The 17,875-nt window shown below is 46.4% G+C and overlaps 1 protein-coding gene across 5 annotated transcripts in view; it reads right to left on the bottom strand.

Annotated features, from left to right (window-relative positions):
- The window catches only part of HK1 (hexokinase 1), a 127,963-nt gene that overhangs the window by 39,486 nt on the left and 70,602 nt on the right, over positions 1-17,875 (bottom strand). For all 5 annotated transcript variants that reach the window (XM_058436307.1, XM_058436308.1, XM_058436309.1 and 2 more), the window contains one exon: positions 3,502-3,650. In XM_058436307.1, coding sequence (XP_058292290.1) covers positions 3,502-3,650 — 149 coding nt within the window. The remainder of the gene's footprint in view (positions 1-3,501; positions 3,651-17,875) is intronic.

The following is a 17,875-nucleotide window of genomic DNA, read 5'->3' as shown; positions in this document are numbered from 1 at the left end:
GGTGAGACGATCCCCTGAGCCCAGGAGGTCCAGGCTACAGTGAGCCATGATCATACAACTGCACTCCAGCATGGGCAGCAGAGTGAGACCCTGTCTCAAAATATAACCAGAACAGAAGATAACATTCTATGTGTGTTCTAACCAGAGGAGTGGTTAGTAGAACTAAGAACCTCCCTTCGTTATCTCTCTGCCTCTAGTAATCCAACCTGAGCATATATATATATATATATATATATATATATATATATATATATACACACTTTTGGCAGCCATGTCACAGTCTAGCTAACCCCTTGTCTCTTCCACATGACTCTCATGACACTAGACCTCCCTTACACATGGCAGTGACACAGCCATGGAGCTTTTTGGAACCCAGAAGAAGGCTGCCTTGGGAGAGCCAAACCATAGTCACATGAAGTGGCCCCAGCCCCAACTCCCAGACAAGGCCATCTGCCTGAAGGCTTTACTTGCAGGGCCTCGTGAGGGGGCCAGAAGTCATTACTGCTGTTCCCATCTTTCCCCAGATCCCCCCCCCAAGCCAGCCCTAAAGTCGGACTTTGTTGCCAGAGTGAAAGAACACCTGGTCAATTTTAATGTAGGACCTTCTACCTCTGAGTCACTATTACTCAGGCTGCAGAGCAGCTGGCATCTTAGGCTGAGATGACACATGACCCTCCCCAGAGAAGCCGGCTAAGCTTCCTGCGACCTACATTGCAGACTGATATAAACTCATTACTAAGTTGGTCCTCGCGCCCCACGCCATCTGCACTCGGAGGCTCCAGACTCTCCTGCAGCCTCAGGAGAGAAGGCCGGGTGGGGGGAAGGCTGCCTCAGGAAGGGGCAGGGAGGCGCCTGGGAGAACTCAGCCTGCAGAAATGGATTCCCATGAATGGGACCTGTCACCACTTCCCGGATCCGGGCCAAACACAACTCCCCAGAGTGCTCCATTGAGAAGGAAAGGCCGTTTCCGGAGTGCTGGTGATCCAGGGTGACAAGCCTGCCCAAAGAGGCAGGAAGCGACCCGCCCTAGGCTAAGCTATGTCTGCGATCAACTAGGAAAAGAAGTGACCTAACCGCTCTGAACTCAAAGCTTTAGTGCCTTTAAAAAAAACATTATTTTCTCTTCTTTCCTGACAACACACTCTTTATTTGAGAAATACACAGACTATGGCCAGGCACAGTAGCTCACATCTATAATCCAGCACTTTGGGAGGCTAAAGTGGGAGGATCGCTTGAGTCCAGGAGTTTGAGATCTGCCTGGGCAACCTGGCAAGACCCCATTTTAAAAAAAAATTTTTTTTAATAATTTAAAATAAAAATAAAGACTCAGTCACTCTTATTAAAGATGGCAAACGATGGCTAATACAAAAACTTAAAGATTTACTATTCAAAATTCCCACAACTAAGTAAGTTCCATTTGTGCTTCTGAATTTATTAAAGCTTAAAAGTGCTCTGGGCCAGGAACGGTGGCTCACACCTGAACAGGCAGTTCGAGACCAGCCTGACCAACATGGAGAAACCCCATCTCTATGAAAAATACAAAATTATCCAGGTGTGGTGGTGCATGCCTGTAATTCCAGCTACTCGGGAGGCTGAGGCAGGAGAATTGCTTGAACCCGGGAGGCGGAGGTTGTGGTGAGCTGAGATTGCACCACTGCACTCCAGCCTGGGCAACAAGAGTAAAAGTCTGTCTCAAAAAATTAAAAAAAAAAAAAAAATGAATTTGCTATAATGGTACTACCTTATCATCATTATCATCATTATCATCATCATCCTCTTTTCGGGCTGCTTCAAAGGAGAGGAAGAAACAGAGACAGTAGGAAATAAAGTGATTCTAGGACTGAGAAGAGGGGACGATGGGGATAGATGCTGGGAGAGACGAAGAGGGCAGTGGTAAGAAGGTGAGGGTACTCCCTTAATTAACAAACCTTGCTCCTAAAAGGTCAAGCCAAAACACACAGGGAATGTTTGTAAAACAAACAGGGAATGTTTGCAGCACAGGGTGAGTCTCAGTGTTGAATGCGCCAGGCTTAGGTAGCTCAACCCAAGGACCTTGGGAAACAGAGTGATAGGCCAGTGTGTGTTCCAAACAGAAAGTACAAGATGCCGAACCATGGGCTGCTGGCCACCTGCAAGGAGAAGCAACGCAGCAGCCAACTGGGCATGGTCAAGAGACCTACCAGCTGGCAGCCTTTGTGTAGGGGCCAGATGGATGGGCCAGTCTCTTCAGCCCAGTAATGGAGGAGTAGCAGGGGAGCCCTTGGGCAGAGCCATCCAGTAGTGATGCACCCAGCTTTGGTGGCCTACTATAAAGTGGCTCACCTGCTCTAGTGACAGTGTCACCTGTGACACTCACTGTGACATAATCTGAAGGGCTCTGAACCCAAACCCCAGGGAGCAGGTTAGCCAGGATTAGGCCTTGTCTCTTGGACAAAGAAAAGGCTTAGTGGCTTACTCCAGGTCCCACCCACAAGAACTTAAGAGCACAGTAGAGTCAAGAGGAGAAGGCTCCTGGGTCTCATCTCAAAGTCCATCCCAGAACAAGAGTTCCCTGGAAATCTTAGTCATGAACCTTGCGGTGAGCACACCCTCCTTAAAGCAAACATTTGGCCAGCTCTGAGTACATATGCTGGACAGCAGCCACAACTCAGGAGGCGAGCCAGACTGGAGGAGCCAGAATGTCTACAGGAGAGAGGAGGAGTGCACCCCTGCCCCACAACGGGCTTAGGGACCCAGAAATGACTGAAAACCTGCAGTGGGCTGCCTGAGCCCTGATCACAGGGTCCTCAGTGAGCTACAGACCCACCACTCCCCGCACCCAGAGAGGAGGGGGGGCAGGTGGACAGGCCCTTCCTAGGCATGCCCACAGCCCCTTGGGCAGGGAGGAAGGGCAGCCCTTCCTGGGGGCCCAGTGTGGGGAGCCCCAACAGGAGTGTGAAAGAAGGGGACCGTGATTTCCTTGCTTCCTCTGCTTTCTGTGCCAAGAGCTTGCGCAATGCTATTCTAAATCAGGTAACAAGAAGCCCCCAAATAGCCCAGAGCTGTGAGCCCTCATTCCTGCCCGACAAGGCCACAGCCATACCCTACAAGGCCGGGGCCTCCAGTAAGTGGATGAGGCCAATGACCAGGAGAAAGGGGCATTTTCACCCAGGGCTCTGCTAAACCTGCACTGGGGAACTGACCCCAGGATCCACAGGGAATGAGTGCATTCACCCAACAGAGCTGTGGGGCCTCCCTCCTCAAACCCAGACTCTGCTAGTCTAAGCAGCCCACTTCCACTACACCAGTTTACCCAGACGGAGGGCCTCTGTTTAAGCAGAGCCCCCATGCAGGCTGTCACATCCTCTGCCCAGGAGTCCTTTTACATATGCATCTATGATGAAATCTTTCCAGCAACTCTCTTCCAGGGGCTTGGGATGCCAGTGCTTTGAGGCCTGGTTCCTGGAGGTAACCTAGGGGATGTTGGCCCGACGGGGTGACCCGGAGGGAGCGGGGACCCACCTGGCTTCCACTGCCGTGCACGATGTTCTCTGGAGTGTCATAAACCTCGGACTCCATGTGAACATTCTGGTTTTTCTCATGATTCACTTGCACCCGCAGAATTCGAAAGGAAGACCCACCAAGATCCAGGGCAATGAAATCTCCCTTTTCTGTTTAGGGAGACAACAGGTATCACATCAGATTCAAATGTTAAGGGGAAGCCACATACCATGCCCGCTTCCTGGCAGGGCGTAGGCCCTGTCTGCCTCCCCCTGCCACATGCTGTTATCAGCCAGAAAACAGCAATCATGCAAACTTCATCCAATCACTGCCATATACGCAGAGTAGGCGAAAGAAACCCTATCCTACCCCAGAGTCCTTAGACAGAAATAGCTTCAAGCAATCCCAGTCTCTTACTTCTGACTATAGGGGAATGGAAGTACTGAATTAAGTACAAATTCCCACCCCATGTTTCTCTGGTTTCTTAACCTATTTCAAAAACAGCACTGCTATGCAGAAATAAAAAATCACACAGCATTTCAACTCAGACAAAGCCCTACATCTGAGGTCCACCCAGTGCCTTGGGTCTCTGCATGTCAGCTCCGACATCGATTATTCCAGGGCTCTGCTTACTCCACAGGGTTGTGTTTTATTATTGTCGCAAAATACACATAGCATAAAATTTACCACTGCAACCATTTTCAGGTGTACAATTCAGTAGCATGAAGTACATTCACAATGTTGTGCAACCATCACCACTATTTTCAAAACTTTTTCATCACCCCAACACAAACTCTATAACCATTAAGCAATAACTTCCATTTCCCCTCACTCTCAGTCCCCAGCATCCACGATTCTACTCTCTGTCTCTATGAACTTGCCTATTCTGGATATTTCTTACAAGAAGAATAAGCTGGTCTTTTTGTGACCAGCTTATTCCTCTTAGCATAACGTTTTCAAGGTTCATCCATATTTTAAGAAATTTACTCTTTTTTTTTTTAATTAATAGAGACAGGGTCTGGCTCTGTCACCTGGGCTAGAGTACAGTGGTGTGAGCAAAACTCACTGCAGTCTCAAGCTCCTGGGCTCCCAAGATCCTCCCACTTCAGCCTCTCAAGTAACTGGGACTACAGGCAGGTATGAGCCACCCTGCCCCCAACAGAATTTCATTCTTTTTTTTTTTTTTTTTTTGAGACAGAGCTTTGCTCTTGTTGCCCAGGCTGGAGTGCAGAGGCATAATCTCAGCTCACTGCAACCTCCGCCTCCCAGGTTCAAGTGATTCTCCTGCCTCAGCTTCCCGAGTAGCTGGGATTACAGGCATCTGCCAGCATGCCTGGCTAATTTTTTTTATTTTTAATACAGACAGGGCTTCACTATGTTGGCCAGGCTGGTCTCAAACTCCTGACCTCAGGTGATCTACCCGCCTTGGCCTCCCAGGGTGCTGGGATTACAGGCGTGAGCCACTACGCCCAGCCTCATTCCTTTTTAAGACTGAATAATATTCCATTGTATGGATCCACTACATTTTATTTATCCTTTCACCTATCGATGGACACTTGGGTTGTTTCCACCCAGAGGATGCTTTTAACAGAAGTCCCTCTTGGTCACATAAAAGTACCAGTGGCCAAAGTACTGGCCTGCTATGGTTACCTCCCTCGGGAGCGACATGTGCAGCACTGGGGTGGGCCTCAGGGGGGCAGAGCAGGACTGTAGGCCGAGACCATCGGACAGCAAAGGCAGGCAGCCATGGGCAAAGTTCCAACCATTAAGCCACAGCCAAACATTCTCTACCCTTCATCTCATTAGTTACCCTCACGATGCTCCCAGAAAAATCAGTTAAGATCTGTTTCACTCGTGATGCTAAGGTGACATCCCCACTGTCCTAATATCGATCACACCAGGGGTGACGGCCATCCCTGCCTTCCAGAGCACATGATCCACCAAGCTCTCAATCCTATGGCAGTAAATACTAGACTGCTTTGGGGTATATCATTTTCCTAGGCAGGGAAAGATCTTTATCATTATATCTTATGTAACAGCATTATTGAAATTTAATTCACATACCATATAATTCACCCATTTAAAGTATACAATTCAATGGTTTTTAGTATATTCGGAGTTATGCAACCATCAGCACAGCCAATTTTATAACATTTTCATTATTTCAAAAAGAAACCCTATACCCTTTAACTATCACCTCCCAAGCTCCTCATCCTTCTCCAGCCCTAGGCAACCACTAATCTATTTTCTGTTGTTATAGATTTACCTCTTCTGTACATTTCATATCAATGAAATCATACAGTGGCCAGGCGCAGTGGCTCATGCCTGTAATCCCAGCACTTTGGGAGGCTGAGGTGGGTGGATCGCTTGAGCTCAGGAGTTTGAGACCAACCTGAGCAACATGGCAAGCCCCTGTCTCTACCGAAAATACAAAAAAAGATTAGATGGGCATGGTGGTGTGAGCCTGTAATCCCAGCTACTCGGAGACTGAGGTAGGAGAATCTCTTGAGCCCAAGAGACGGAGGTTGCAGTGAGCTGAGATCATGCCACTCCAGCCTGGGCGACAGAATGAGACCCTGTCTCAAAAAAAGAAGAAAAGAAATCATACAGTATATGACCTTGTATGACTGGCTCATTTCACAAAGCAAAATGTTTTTAAGGTTCATCATGTTATAGTGCATATGAGACTTTATCCCTTTTAAATGGCTGACTGTTACACTCTATGGATATAACACATTTCATTTATTCATTTGTTATTGACAGACATTTGGTTTGTTTCCACCTTTTGGCTATTACGAATAACACTACTACGAATATTTGCGCCTAAGTTTTTGTGTGGACATGTTTTCATTTCTCTTGGGTATACACGGAGGACTAGAATCGCTGTCAAATGGTAACCCATGTTTAACTTTTCGAGGAATTACCACCATTCTTCAAAGCAGCTGCACCATTTTACATTCCTACCAGTAATGCATGAAGTTTCCAGTTCTCCATGTCTTCATCAACACTTATTACAGTCTGACTTCTTTATCAATTTGCATTTTTCTGATGACTAATGGTGTTGACTACATTTCTATGTGCTTATCGGCCACTTGGAGAAATGTCTATTCAGATCCTTTGCCCATTTTAAACACTTGACTTTTCTTTTCTTTTTTTTGAGATGGAGTCTCACTCTGTTGCCCAGGTTGGAGTGCAGTGACTCAATCTCAACTCACTGCAACCTCTGCCTCCCGGGTTCAAGTGATTCTCCTGCCTCAGCCTCCCGAGTAGCTGGGATTATAGGCATGCACCACCACGCCTGACTAATTTTTGTATTTTTAGTAGAGACGGGGTTTCACTATGTTGGCCAGGCTGGTCTCGAACTCCCGACCTCATGATTCGCCTGCCTTGGCCTCCCAAAGTGTTGGGATCACAGGCGTGAGCCACCCACCGCACCCGGCCTCATTTGTCTTTTATGTGTTGAGTTGTAAAAGTTCTCTTTATGTTCTAGATATAAATCCTTTATCAGACATACGACTGGCAAATATTTTCTCCCATTCTGTGGATTGTCTTTTCTTTTTTTTTTATGGTATCCTTTGAAGCAGAAATGTTTTTATGTTTGTTGTTGTTGTGTTTGAGACAGGGTCTCACTCTGTTGCCCAGGCTGGAGTACAATGGTGCAATCATGGCTCACTGCACCCTTGACCTCCTGGATTCAAGAAATCCTCCAGCCTCAGCCTCCCAAATAGCTGGAACTATAGGCATACGACCACACCTGGCTAATTTTTTATTTTTTGTAGAGACAAGGTCTCACTATGTTGCCCAGGCTGGTCTCAAACGCCTTGGCTCAAGTGATCCTCTTGCGTGGCCTCCCAAAGTGCTGGGATTATAGTCATGAGCCACCATGCCTGGCCAAGTTTTAAATTTTGATGAAGTCCAATTTTGTCTGTTTTCTCTTTTATTGTTTGTGCTTTTGGAGTTGTAGCTAAGACTCTATTGCCAAATCCAAGGTCACAAAGATTCAAACCTGTATTTCGTTCTAAAAGTTTTATTAGTTTTAGCTCCCACATTTAGGTATTTGATCCCTTTCAAGTTAATTTTGTACATGGTATGAGGTGTTGGTCAAACTTATTTTGCATGTGGATATCCAGTGTCCCAGCACCATTTGCTGAAAAGACTATTCTTTCCCTCATTGAATAGTCCTAGAATTCTTGTCAAAAGTCAATTGACCGTAATGTATGCATTTTTTTTTTTTTTTTTTGAGACGAAGTCTCACTCTGTTACCCAGGCTGGAATGCAGTGGCATGATCTCGGCTCACTGCAACCTCCACCTCCCAGGTTCAAGCAATTGTCGTGCCTCGGCCTCCCAAGTAGCTAGGATTACAGGCGTGTGCCACCACATCTGGCTAATTTTTTTGTATTTTTAGTAGAGATGGGGTTTCACCATGTTGGCCAGGCTGGTCTCAAACTCCTGACCTCAGATGATCCACCAGCCTCAGCCTCCCAAAGTGCTAGGATTACAGGCATGAGGCATCACACTCGGCCTGTATGCATTTATTTCTGAACTCTCTATTCTGTTCCATTAGTCTACATGTCTACCTTCATGCCAGTATCACCATGTCTCGATTACTGTTGCTTTGCTGAAAATTTTGAAATTGGCAGTGAAATTCCTTCAACTTTGTTCTTCTTTTTCATGATTGCTTTGGCTATTCTGGGTCCCTTGAGCTTTTGATTTTTAACACAAAATAAGGTTTGCTTTCTGTTTTTAACAATAAAGCTGACTTATCTTTGTATTTGATTCTACCAAGCTATAAGCCCTGACACATTGCTATATTTCTGGAACTTACAATGGTGTTTGGAATGTAGGTAAAAACTGAGCAAATACTTGTGGAATTAATGAAGGTATAAATAAATAAATAACAAACCAAGGAATTCTCACATTGAATGTCACTGTTCCTATCTTTTTTTTTGAGAGGGAGTCTTGCTCTGTTGCCCAGGCTGGAGTGCAATGGCATAATCTTGGCTCATTGCAACCTCTGCCTCCCAGGTTCAAGCGATTCTCCTGCCTCAGCCTCCCGAGTAACTAGGATTACAGGTGCCCACCATCATGCCTGGCTAATTTTTGTATTTCGTAGTAGAGATGGGGTTTCACCATGTTGGTCAGGCTGGTCTCAAACTCCTGACCTCAGGTGATCCACCTGCCTTCGCCTCCTAAAGTGCTGGGATTACAGGCGTGAGCCACTGCGCCCAGCCTGTTCCTATCTTCTTTCTCAAGTTCCTCGAGGGAAAGACCACAACTTGGGATTCTCTGTCCTTGGCACCCAGGACAGCTCAGCAAATGCTAGGTAGCTGCCTGGTCACAGGGACTGGTGGTCCATTCATTCATTCAAGGTACCTGAAATGGTTAGGCTTTGTGTCCCCACCCAAATCTCATCTTGAGTTGCAACCCCCATAATGCCCACGTATCAAGAAAGAGACCAGGTGAAGGTAACTGAATCATGGAGGTGGTTCCCCCATGCTGTTCTCATGATGGTGAGTGGGTTCTCATGAGATCTTACGGTTTTATAAGGAGCTCTTCCCCCTTCACTCGGCACTTCTTCCTGTCGCCTTGTGAGGAAGATGCATTTTCTCCTTCCACCATGATTGTAAGTTTTCTGAGGCCTCCCCAGCCATGCTGAACTGTGAGTCAACTAAACTTCTTTCCTTATAAATTACCCAGTCTTAGGTAGTTCTTTATAACAGTATGAAAACCGACTAATACAGCACCCCTGCTTGCCGTTTATTAAGGACAAAGCAGTTACACCATCATGTGAGATACACACACAGGAAAAACCAAAGTATGTTTTTCCTTTTCTCTACTCACAACACAGAACACACCTGCGACCCTGGATGCATGTGGGTTTTTCCCCACACACCAAGCAAGTAATTCTGCAGTGAATCCTCCAGTGAACACCAGCTCCATGCTCTCTAATTCAATTCTATTCTTTCACTAGCGACCTGGAGATAGCATCATATCCCACAGGTTGAGGGCTCGTTCACACGAGGCTGCCCTCCCCCCAACTTCAGACACCAGTCACAAGCACAGGTTGTGGCCTGTGCTTCCGGCTGATCGCTATAAATCGGGGTTCCTACAACCCCCTCCTTGGGTTCCATTAGTTTGCTAGGGCAGCTCACAGACCCAGAAAAACACTTCACTTACATTTACATATTTACTATAAAGGATATTACAATAAATACAGATGAAGAGCTGGATGGAAGAGATGCAATGGGAGCGGCATGGGAGAAAGGGCAGGAGTTTCCATGCCCTCTCCAGATGTGCGACCCAGGAACCTCCATGTGTTCAGCTAGACAGAAGCTACCAAAACTCAATCATTCTAGGTTTTCTTCTTTTTGCTTTTTTTTTTTTTGGTTTTGTTTGTTTGTTTGTTCTTTGAGTCAGGGTCACACTCTGTCACCCAGGCTGGAGTGCAGTGCAGTTGCGTGATCACGGCTTACTGCAGCCTCAACCTCCAGAGCCCAAGCGATCCTCCCACCTCAACCTCCCGAGTAGCTGGAACTACCGGCATGTGCCACCACACCTGGCTAACTTTTTTTGTATTTTGTGTAGTGACAGGGTTTCACCATGTTGCCCAAGCTAGTCTCAAACTCTTAGGCTCAAGTGATCCACCCACCTGGGCCTCCCAAAATGCTGGGATTACAGGCGTGAGCCATCATACCTGGCCTGTTTTAGGTTTTTGTGGAAGCACCATTACACAGTTGTGATTGATTAAATCATCGACCATTGGTTTATTCGCTCTATTTTCGGGCTGTCTCCCTCCCTGGAGGTGGCATGGGGGCTGACAGCAACCCTCCGATCACATGGTTGGTTCCCCTGGCAACAAAGACCCCCATTCCTGAGGCTATCCAGGGGCCCACCAAGGAACAAAAGACACTCTCCTATCACCCAGGAAATTCCAAGGGATTTAGGAGCTCTGCGTCAGGACCACGATCAAAGATTCTCCTAGCACCTGTATCGCTCAAGAAATTACAAGGGTTTTAGAAGCTAAATGCTAGAGACTAGGGGCAGAGACCAACATGTGTATTTCTTATTATTTCACATATTGGTTGGTTGTTTTTTTTAATAACAGTTTTATTGAGATATAATTAACACAGCATACAATTTTTACCCATTTTAAAGTGAAAAATTCAATGGTTTTCAGCATATTGACAGAGTTGTGCAACCATCACCACTATCTAATTTTAGAAAATTTTCATCACCCCAAAACAAATTCCATACCCATTAACAACCATTCACCATTTCCTCCCAACCTCCCTATCTCCCAGCAACCACTAATGTACTTTCTGCTCTACAGATGCCCCTATTCCAGACATTTCATATAAATGGAATCATACAATATTAGGTCCTTTGTGTCTGGCTTCTTTCACCTGGCACGAGGTTTTCAAAGCTCATCCATGCTGTAGCCTGGGTCAGTACCTCATTCCTTTTTATGAACCGATTATATTCCATTGTATGCATATATCACATGAAGCCACTGGTTTTAAATTATTTGTGGTCCAAAGGAAAGAGAGAGAACAAAGGAGAATGCTCGGAAGGAGGTATCATAGATTTTGTGGAAATTCTGACCCTGACTTTGTGGCATTGTTCAAATCAATATAGAATTTTCTTTGGACTCCCATTGGAGTCCTAACTCTGACAGTACTACACCACCACTAGGTTAAAAAATCGAATTCGGCCGGGCGCAGAGGCTCATGCTTGTAATCCCAGCACTTTGGGAGGCTGAGGCAGGTGGATGACTTGAGGTCAGGAGTTCGAGACCAGCCTGGCCAACATGGAGAAACTCTGTCTCTACTAAAAATACAAAAATTAGCTGGGTGTAGTGGCAGGCGCCTGTAATCCCAGCTACTCAGGAGGCTGAGGCAGGAGAATCACTTGAACCCAGGAGGCGGAGGTTGTAGTGAGCCGAGATCATGCCACTGCACTCCAGCCTGGGCAACAGAGCAAGACTGTCTCAAAAAAAAAAAAAAAATGAAAAAATTGAATTCAGTGTGAAGTGGCTCCTCACAGGTGAGAGTCACTAGAATATCAGAAACATTGTATTTGACCATCCATCAGCTAACATTCACTGAGTCTTTCTGTATCAATCACTAAGTGCTTATATGTATCCTTTTATTTTCAATCCTCGCAACCCTATGAAGTCAGTACTGTCGTGATGCCCATTCTACAGATGAGCAAGTAAAGGTAAAGAGGGGTTAGATAACTTGTCCAAACGCACAACCAGTAAGTGGCAGAGTCAGCATTTGAATCCGAAGCCATAATGTATAACCATGAAAACTGCCTCCTGGACAGAACTCAGGGACAAGGATCCCCAAGGAAAGAGGGGGCCAGAGAGAGACTTCAGCACATCAGGAATGGCTACACTTCTTTTCTGGGGCTCTTCAACTTCCATGATTCCTTATAGCTTTGGGTTTTTTTGTTTTGTTTTGTTTTTTTGTTTTTGTTTTTGAGATGGAGTCTCAGTCTTGTTGCCCAGGCTGGATGGCAATGGCACGATCTCGGCTCACTGCAACCTCCGCCTTCCAGGTTCAAGCAATTCTCCTGCCTCAGCCTCCCAAGTAGCTGGGATTACAGGCGCCCACCACCACGCCCAGCTCATTTTTTGTATTTTTAGTAGAGACGAGGTTTCACCACGTTGGCCAGGCTGGTCTCGAACTCCTGACCTCAGGTGATCCGCCCGCCTTGGCCTCCCAAAGTGCCGGGATTACAGGCGTGAGCCACCGTGCCTGGCCTAGCTTTGGTTTTATTTATTTATTTATTTATTTTTTATTTTTTATTTTTTTTGAGATGGAATCTCGCTCTGTCGCCCAAGCTGGAGTGCAGTGGCGTGATCTTGGCTCACTGCAAGCTGCACTTCCCAGGTTCACGCCATTCTCCTGCCTCAGCCTCCCGAGTAGCTGGACTACAGGTGCCTGCCACCACACCTGGATAATTTTTTTTTTTTTTTTTTAGTAGAGACGGGGTTTCACCGTGTTAGCCAGGATGGTCTCGATCTCCTGACCTCGTGATCTGCCTGCCTCAGCCTCCCAAAGTGCTGGGATTACAGGCGTGAGCCACCGCGCCCGGCCAGCTTTGGTTTTGTTTTGCTTCATTCTCTAATAAAGACAGTGAAAGCTCAGTCTGATAAACAACTATAAACCACTTGTGCATAGAGGAAAAAGGGGCACAAAAGCAAATACTACACTGAGATGAAATGATCGGTACTTTTTATTTTAATATTTTACTTCATTAATTTGCTGTTTTAATGTTCACCTAAACATTTATTTATTTTATGTTTTTGTTTGTTTGTTTTTTTGAGATGGAGTCTCACACTGTTGCCCGGGCTGGAGTGCAATGGCGCAATCTTGGTTCACTGCAACCTCCACCTCCCAGGTTCAAGTGATTCTCCTGCCTCAGCTTCCCGAGTAGCTGGGTCTACAAGTGTGTGCCACCACGCCCAGCTAATTTTTGTATTTTTTAGTAGAGACGGGGTTTCACCATTTTGGTCAGGATGGTCTCGATCTCTTGACCTCGTGATCCTCCCACCTTGGCCTCCCAAAGTGCAGGTCCTATATTCTGCTGGGCAAAAGACACTGAGGAATGATGCCTCTTAAGGACAACAAGATAACTGATAAACTTTCCTGGATGTCTAGCATCTCTTTAGATAACTACCGTCCCATTTTCACCTATGAGGTTCCGTGGGGCTGAATCCCCACTCTAGCTCCAGGGGTACCAATGTGTGATCCAGGCATGGGATCCAGGGGCGTCCCAAGTCACCCATCTTGTCCATCGCGATTGGTTCAGGATGGGCACATGACCCAAGTCAGCCTGTCACAGCCCTCTCCAAGACCATCACAGGTCCCATGGGGAGCAAGGCCTGCTCTTTGCACAGAGATCGCTGGCTATAACGGGAGGGGTCAGCCTAGGGCTGCAGGGGCCGTCCCCGCCACTGTAAGAGGAGAGATGGCCTATGAATGAAGCCAACACACAGGAAAAGAGCTGACTGAACTAGTAAGAGACAGATGAATCCCTAGATACAGAAGTCAACTTACAGCGAGACTTTCCAGTTATAAGAAACTAGAATTCTCTTTTTTCTTAAACAAATTTGAGTTAGATTTCTTTCAGCTACAATCAGAAGGTTTCCAAGCTCAATATTCTTTGTCAGGAAATGAATCCCCCAAATACCCACTTGCCCTCCATAACAAAAGGGACTTATCAGTCCCTTTTACCTCGGGTTGGCTCCCTGATTCAGAGCTGTCGTGTCCAGTCAACCCCTTGCAGAGGGACTGGAGCTGTGGCCTGCGGTCTCACCCACATTTTGTGTGGCTAGCTCAGGGGTTGGGAGTGAGACAGCCTGCTTGGCTTGCCCCTTTTCTCTGCCTCCTTCCCCTGTAACATCACAGAGATGCCAGCGAATCCTGAAAAACTCTGCATCCTTCCTGCAGGGGCTCGGCTTACACATTCGGGCCTGCTGGGTGGAGTCCTTGGACTGGCTCCATTGGTTTGGAAAGACTCTCCCAAGGAATTCTTACAAAGCCAGTTATTATATCACAAGACTGATGAGGATGACGATGACCCACCGTAACTCATAGTGGTTTGCAGTTTCCAAAGACTCTCATTTGATCCTGATGATAGCCTGGTGAGGCGGGTGGGGCAAGGATTACCGTGGCCATTTTACACGAGGAAATGGAGGCTCAGAAGTTAAGTGGCTTCTCCAAAGTCACACAGGTTGGGAGTGGCAAACCCAGAGACTGATTCAGTGTTCTAGATTTTTATTTCCTTTTCTCTTTGGCTACAAGCTCAGCCTCTTTCTGCAGTAATAGGTTTCCTCCCGACTTCCTCTTTCAATCTTTGGTCTCAAACCTTGCTTCCTGCTACTGGGGCCTCCTACTTTTGACCTTTCCTCACATTTCCCATTTCCACTGAAGCCAGGAGAACCACTCAAGAGAAGGCTCATTAAACAAAACATCCGAAGGGCTACTGGCAATTCTCCACTTTCTAATGACAGCCATTATTACCAGCAAATAATGGAAAACAAACACAGGACAGATGTGTCTCAAGTACCAGCCTGTGCTGGAATACAGGGCAAGCAAAAACTCTGCCTGCAAGAAATGCCTGCCTGAGTCCAGCTCAATGAATTGATTCTTTTTTTTTTGAGACGGAGTCTCTGTTGCCCAGGCTGGAGTGCAGTGGCGTGATCTCGTCTCACTGCAACTCTGCCTCCCGGGTTCAAGTGTTCTCGTGCCTCAGCCTCCCAGGTAGCTGGGATTACAGGCACTGGCCACCACGCCCAGCTAATTTTTGTATTTTTAGTAGAGACGGGGCTTCACCATATTGGCCAGGCCAGTCTCCAACTCCTGACCTCAGGTGATCCGCCTGCCTTAGCCTCCCAAAGTGCTGGGATTACAGGCATGAGCCACCGTGCCCAGCCTCAATGAATTAATTCTGTACATGAGATACACAGGCATTCCTGCCCATCTACAATCCAGCTGCATGATGGGAACTTCACACCTTCATCAAAAGCCTGACGGGAACACGAGACACTCAGGAGGTTTCACAGATAGAGAGAAGACTTGAGATAACCCAACAATCTTTCCATATAAGAAAACTGAGACCACCCAAATGCTGCAAGAAGAGAAGGTAAATATTTTCCTTCCGTTGACTGGAAAACAGTAGTATGAATATTTAGGGCCCCAAAATAACCGTGACTACACTGTAAATGGCTCTGCTTTGCATGAAAAAAGATAATGGCACATCCAAGCTTCTAGCAAATTTTTTTTTTTTTACTTCTCCTTTGGGTAAACACTCTTTGGGGTAAAGACTGTGCTAGGAACAATGAAGCCGAAACCAAGAAATATTTAGCCTCCAAAAGCTTACACTCTAATTAGTGCTTACAATATCCTTAGGGATAAATGAGAAAAGGAGAAAAAACGGACACTTCGCAAATGGGGGAGGCTGGGCACAAAGCGACAGCAATTCCCAAGAGACTGGGTAGTAAGGGAAACCAAAATATTTCACCCCAAAATATGGCTCCCTGGTATAATGAGTATTTTGACCTAAAGGCCCTTAAAGATCAACAGATGCTGGAAAATGCTTTTCTCCTATCTACATAAAGACCACACAGACCCTCCAAGGAGAACTTTATCCTTACCCTCCCTGTTATCTCATTATCTATTGCAGAAAAGAAGACTGAAGAATCTGACCACATCTGAATGGACCTTTTTAAAGATGCCTGTTCCTAAGTCAGGCGTGGGGGCTCACGCCTGTAATCCCAGCACTTTGATGGGCCAAGGTGGGCAGATCACAAGGTCAGGAGTTCGAGACCAGCCTGACCAACATGGTGAAACCTCGTCTCTACTAAAAATACAAAAATTAGCCCAGCGTGGTGGTGCGCACTTGTAATCCCAGCTACTCAGGAAGTTGAAGCAGGAGAATTGCTTGAACCCGGGAGGCGGAGGTTGCAGCGAGCCAAGATTATGCCACTGCACTGCAACCTGGGCGACACAGCGAGACTCTGTCTCAAAAAAAAAAAAAAAATCTGTCTCCTATTCAGTTTCCAAAGAGAACCGGTACTGGTTAATCTCTGTTCCCTGATGCCTTCGTTCTCCCTAGTAATCATTTACTGTTCCCTGTCTCCTGCCTCCCCTCTGAAAAGAGGAAATGTGTGGCTGGGTGCAGTGGCTCACACTTGTAATCCCAGCACTTTGGGAGGCCAAGGCGGGTGGATCACCTGAGGTCAGGAGTTCGAGACCAGCCTGGCCAACATGGCAAAACCCTGTCTCTACTAAAAATACAAAAATTAGCTAGGCATGGTGGCAGGTGCCTATAATCCCAGCTACTTAGGGGGGCTGAGGCAGGAAGATCGCTTGAACCTGAGAGGCAGGGGTTGGTTGCAATGAGCCGAGATCGTGCCACTGCACTCCAGCCTGGGCAACAGAGTCAGACTCCATCTCAAAAAAAAAAAAAGGAAAAGAAAAGAGGAAATTTAAGTATCTGGGCCCCACTGGGATACTTGAGTAATCAGTCTGTGATTCCCCCACATGCATGTTAATAAATGTGTATGCCCTTTCTCCTATTAATCTGCCTTTTGTGAGCTGATTTTTCAGCCAACATTCAGAGGGCAAAGGGGATGTTTTCCCTTGCTCCCTACAGTAGCTTTGAAGAGGGAATTCTATTTAGCCAAATCACCAATGTTAAAAGGTTTCAATATTTTCCTTCTTTATTATTCATTCATCCACTACCTCAAAAATGATACGCAGCAGCGAAAAGCCACTTTAGGTTTTAGGGTTTTTTTTAATGACGTACAGATTACTGAAGAGCAACTAAAAAATAAAAATAAAAACAGGCCAGGTGTGGTGGCTCACGCCTGTAATCCCAACACTTTGGGAGGTGGGAGGATCGCCTGAGCCTAGAAGTTCAAGACCAGTCTGGGCAACATGGCAAAACCCTATCTCTACAAAATATCAAAAACAAAAACCTCACTGCCCATTAAAAAAAATGTCCAAAAGACAAAGAAACTAACTAAAAATGGGCTGATAGGTATCAGAATGTATGTATCAGATATGTTTTCAGAAATGCTTCTGGAAAGTCAGTTGAGTTCCGAAACTCTGTGTCTAGTCAACCAGGGTCAAGGTCAGCAAGAAAGGAAAGGCTTGTTTCCTTCCTTTGCCTTGGAAATCACATCACCACTTAGGCATTTCTCCACCATGGTGAGCGCCAATTTATCCCTCCGTGGTTTGGGATTACCACTAATTCTGTCACTAATTACTACAGTTGAAGCAGTGATTAACATTTCAAAAAGGGAACAGCACTATGGATTTACTATTAAGGAGACCCAGATTCTGATTACTCCAGGGATCTCCTGATTCTTGGATGATAAAGGAGCCAAGAGGCAGGGGGAGGTGAAGACAGAAGCCCGGCACAACACGAAGGGGCAGGGAGCGGACTGGGGGTTGGGTATCCAAGTCCTTAGCATCAACAGCAATGTCTTTGCGGGGCTGTAGGGACCATTCCAAGCGAAGTGTGGGCTCTGGGGCACATGAACTGAACCCACCCATAAATATTTAGAATGGGGGGTGCCGTTTCTATGAATCTCTAAAAGGGGGTGAAAAATACATTTCACAAAGGAGTATGAGTTCTAAGCCTTGTTTGGAGGAGTAGCCAATATGGCAAATGGCTGGATTTCTATTGCACTTGGATCACACTTTGAGACTCTCAATCCTGGAAACGGTTTGTGAAGGAGAGAGGGAGAGCACCCCTGCTGACATAGGTCCCCAGGACACAGCTGGCTTGAGAGCAGGGCTCAGTGGGAAGGAGGCAAAGTGTCTCCTCCCCTGTGTCTGCCCTGAGCCAGTCACACAGGGTCAGGTGCCTCGCGGGGAT

The sequence above is a fragment of the Hylobates moloch genome, unplaced genomic scaffold (genome assembly GCF_009828535.3).
Source record: "Hylobates moloch isolate HMO894 unplaced genomic scaffold, HMol_V3 SCAFFOLD_3, whole genome shotgun sequence".
Classification (NCBI taxonomy): Eukaryota; Metazoa; Chordata; class Mammalia; order Primates; family Hylobatidae; genus Hylobates; species Hylobates moloch.
Note: the sequence above shows the minus strand (reverse complement) of the source record. Positions and strands in the feature narration are given on the sequence as shown.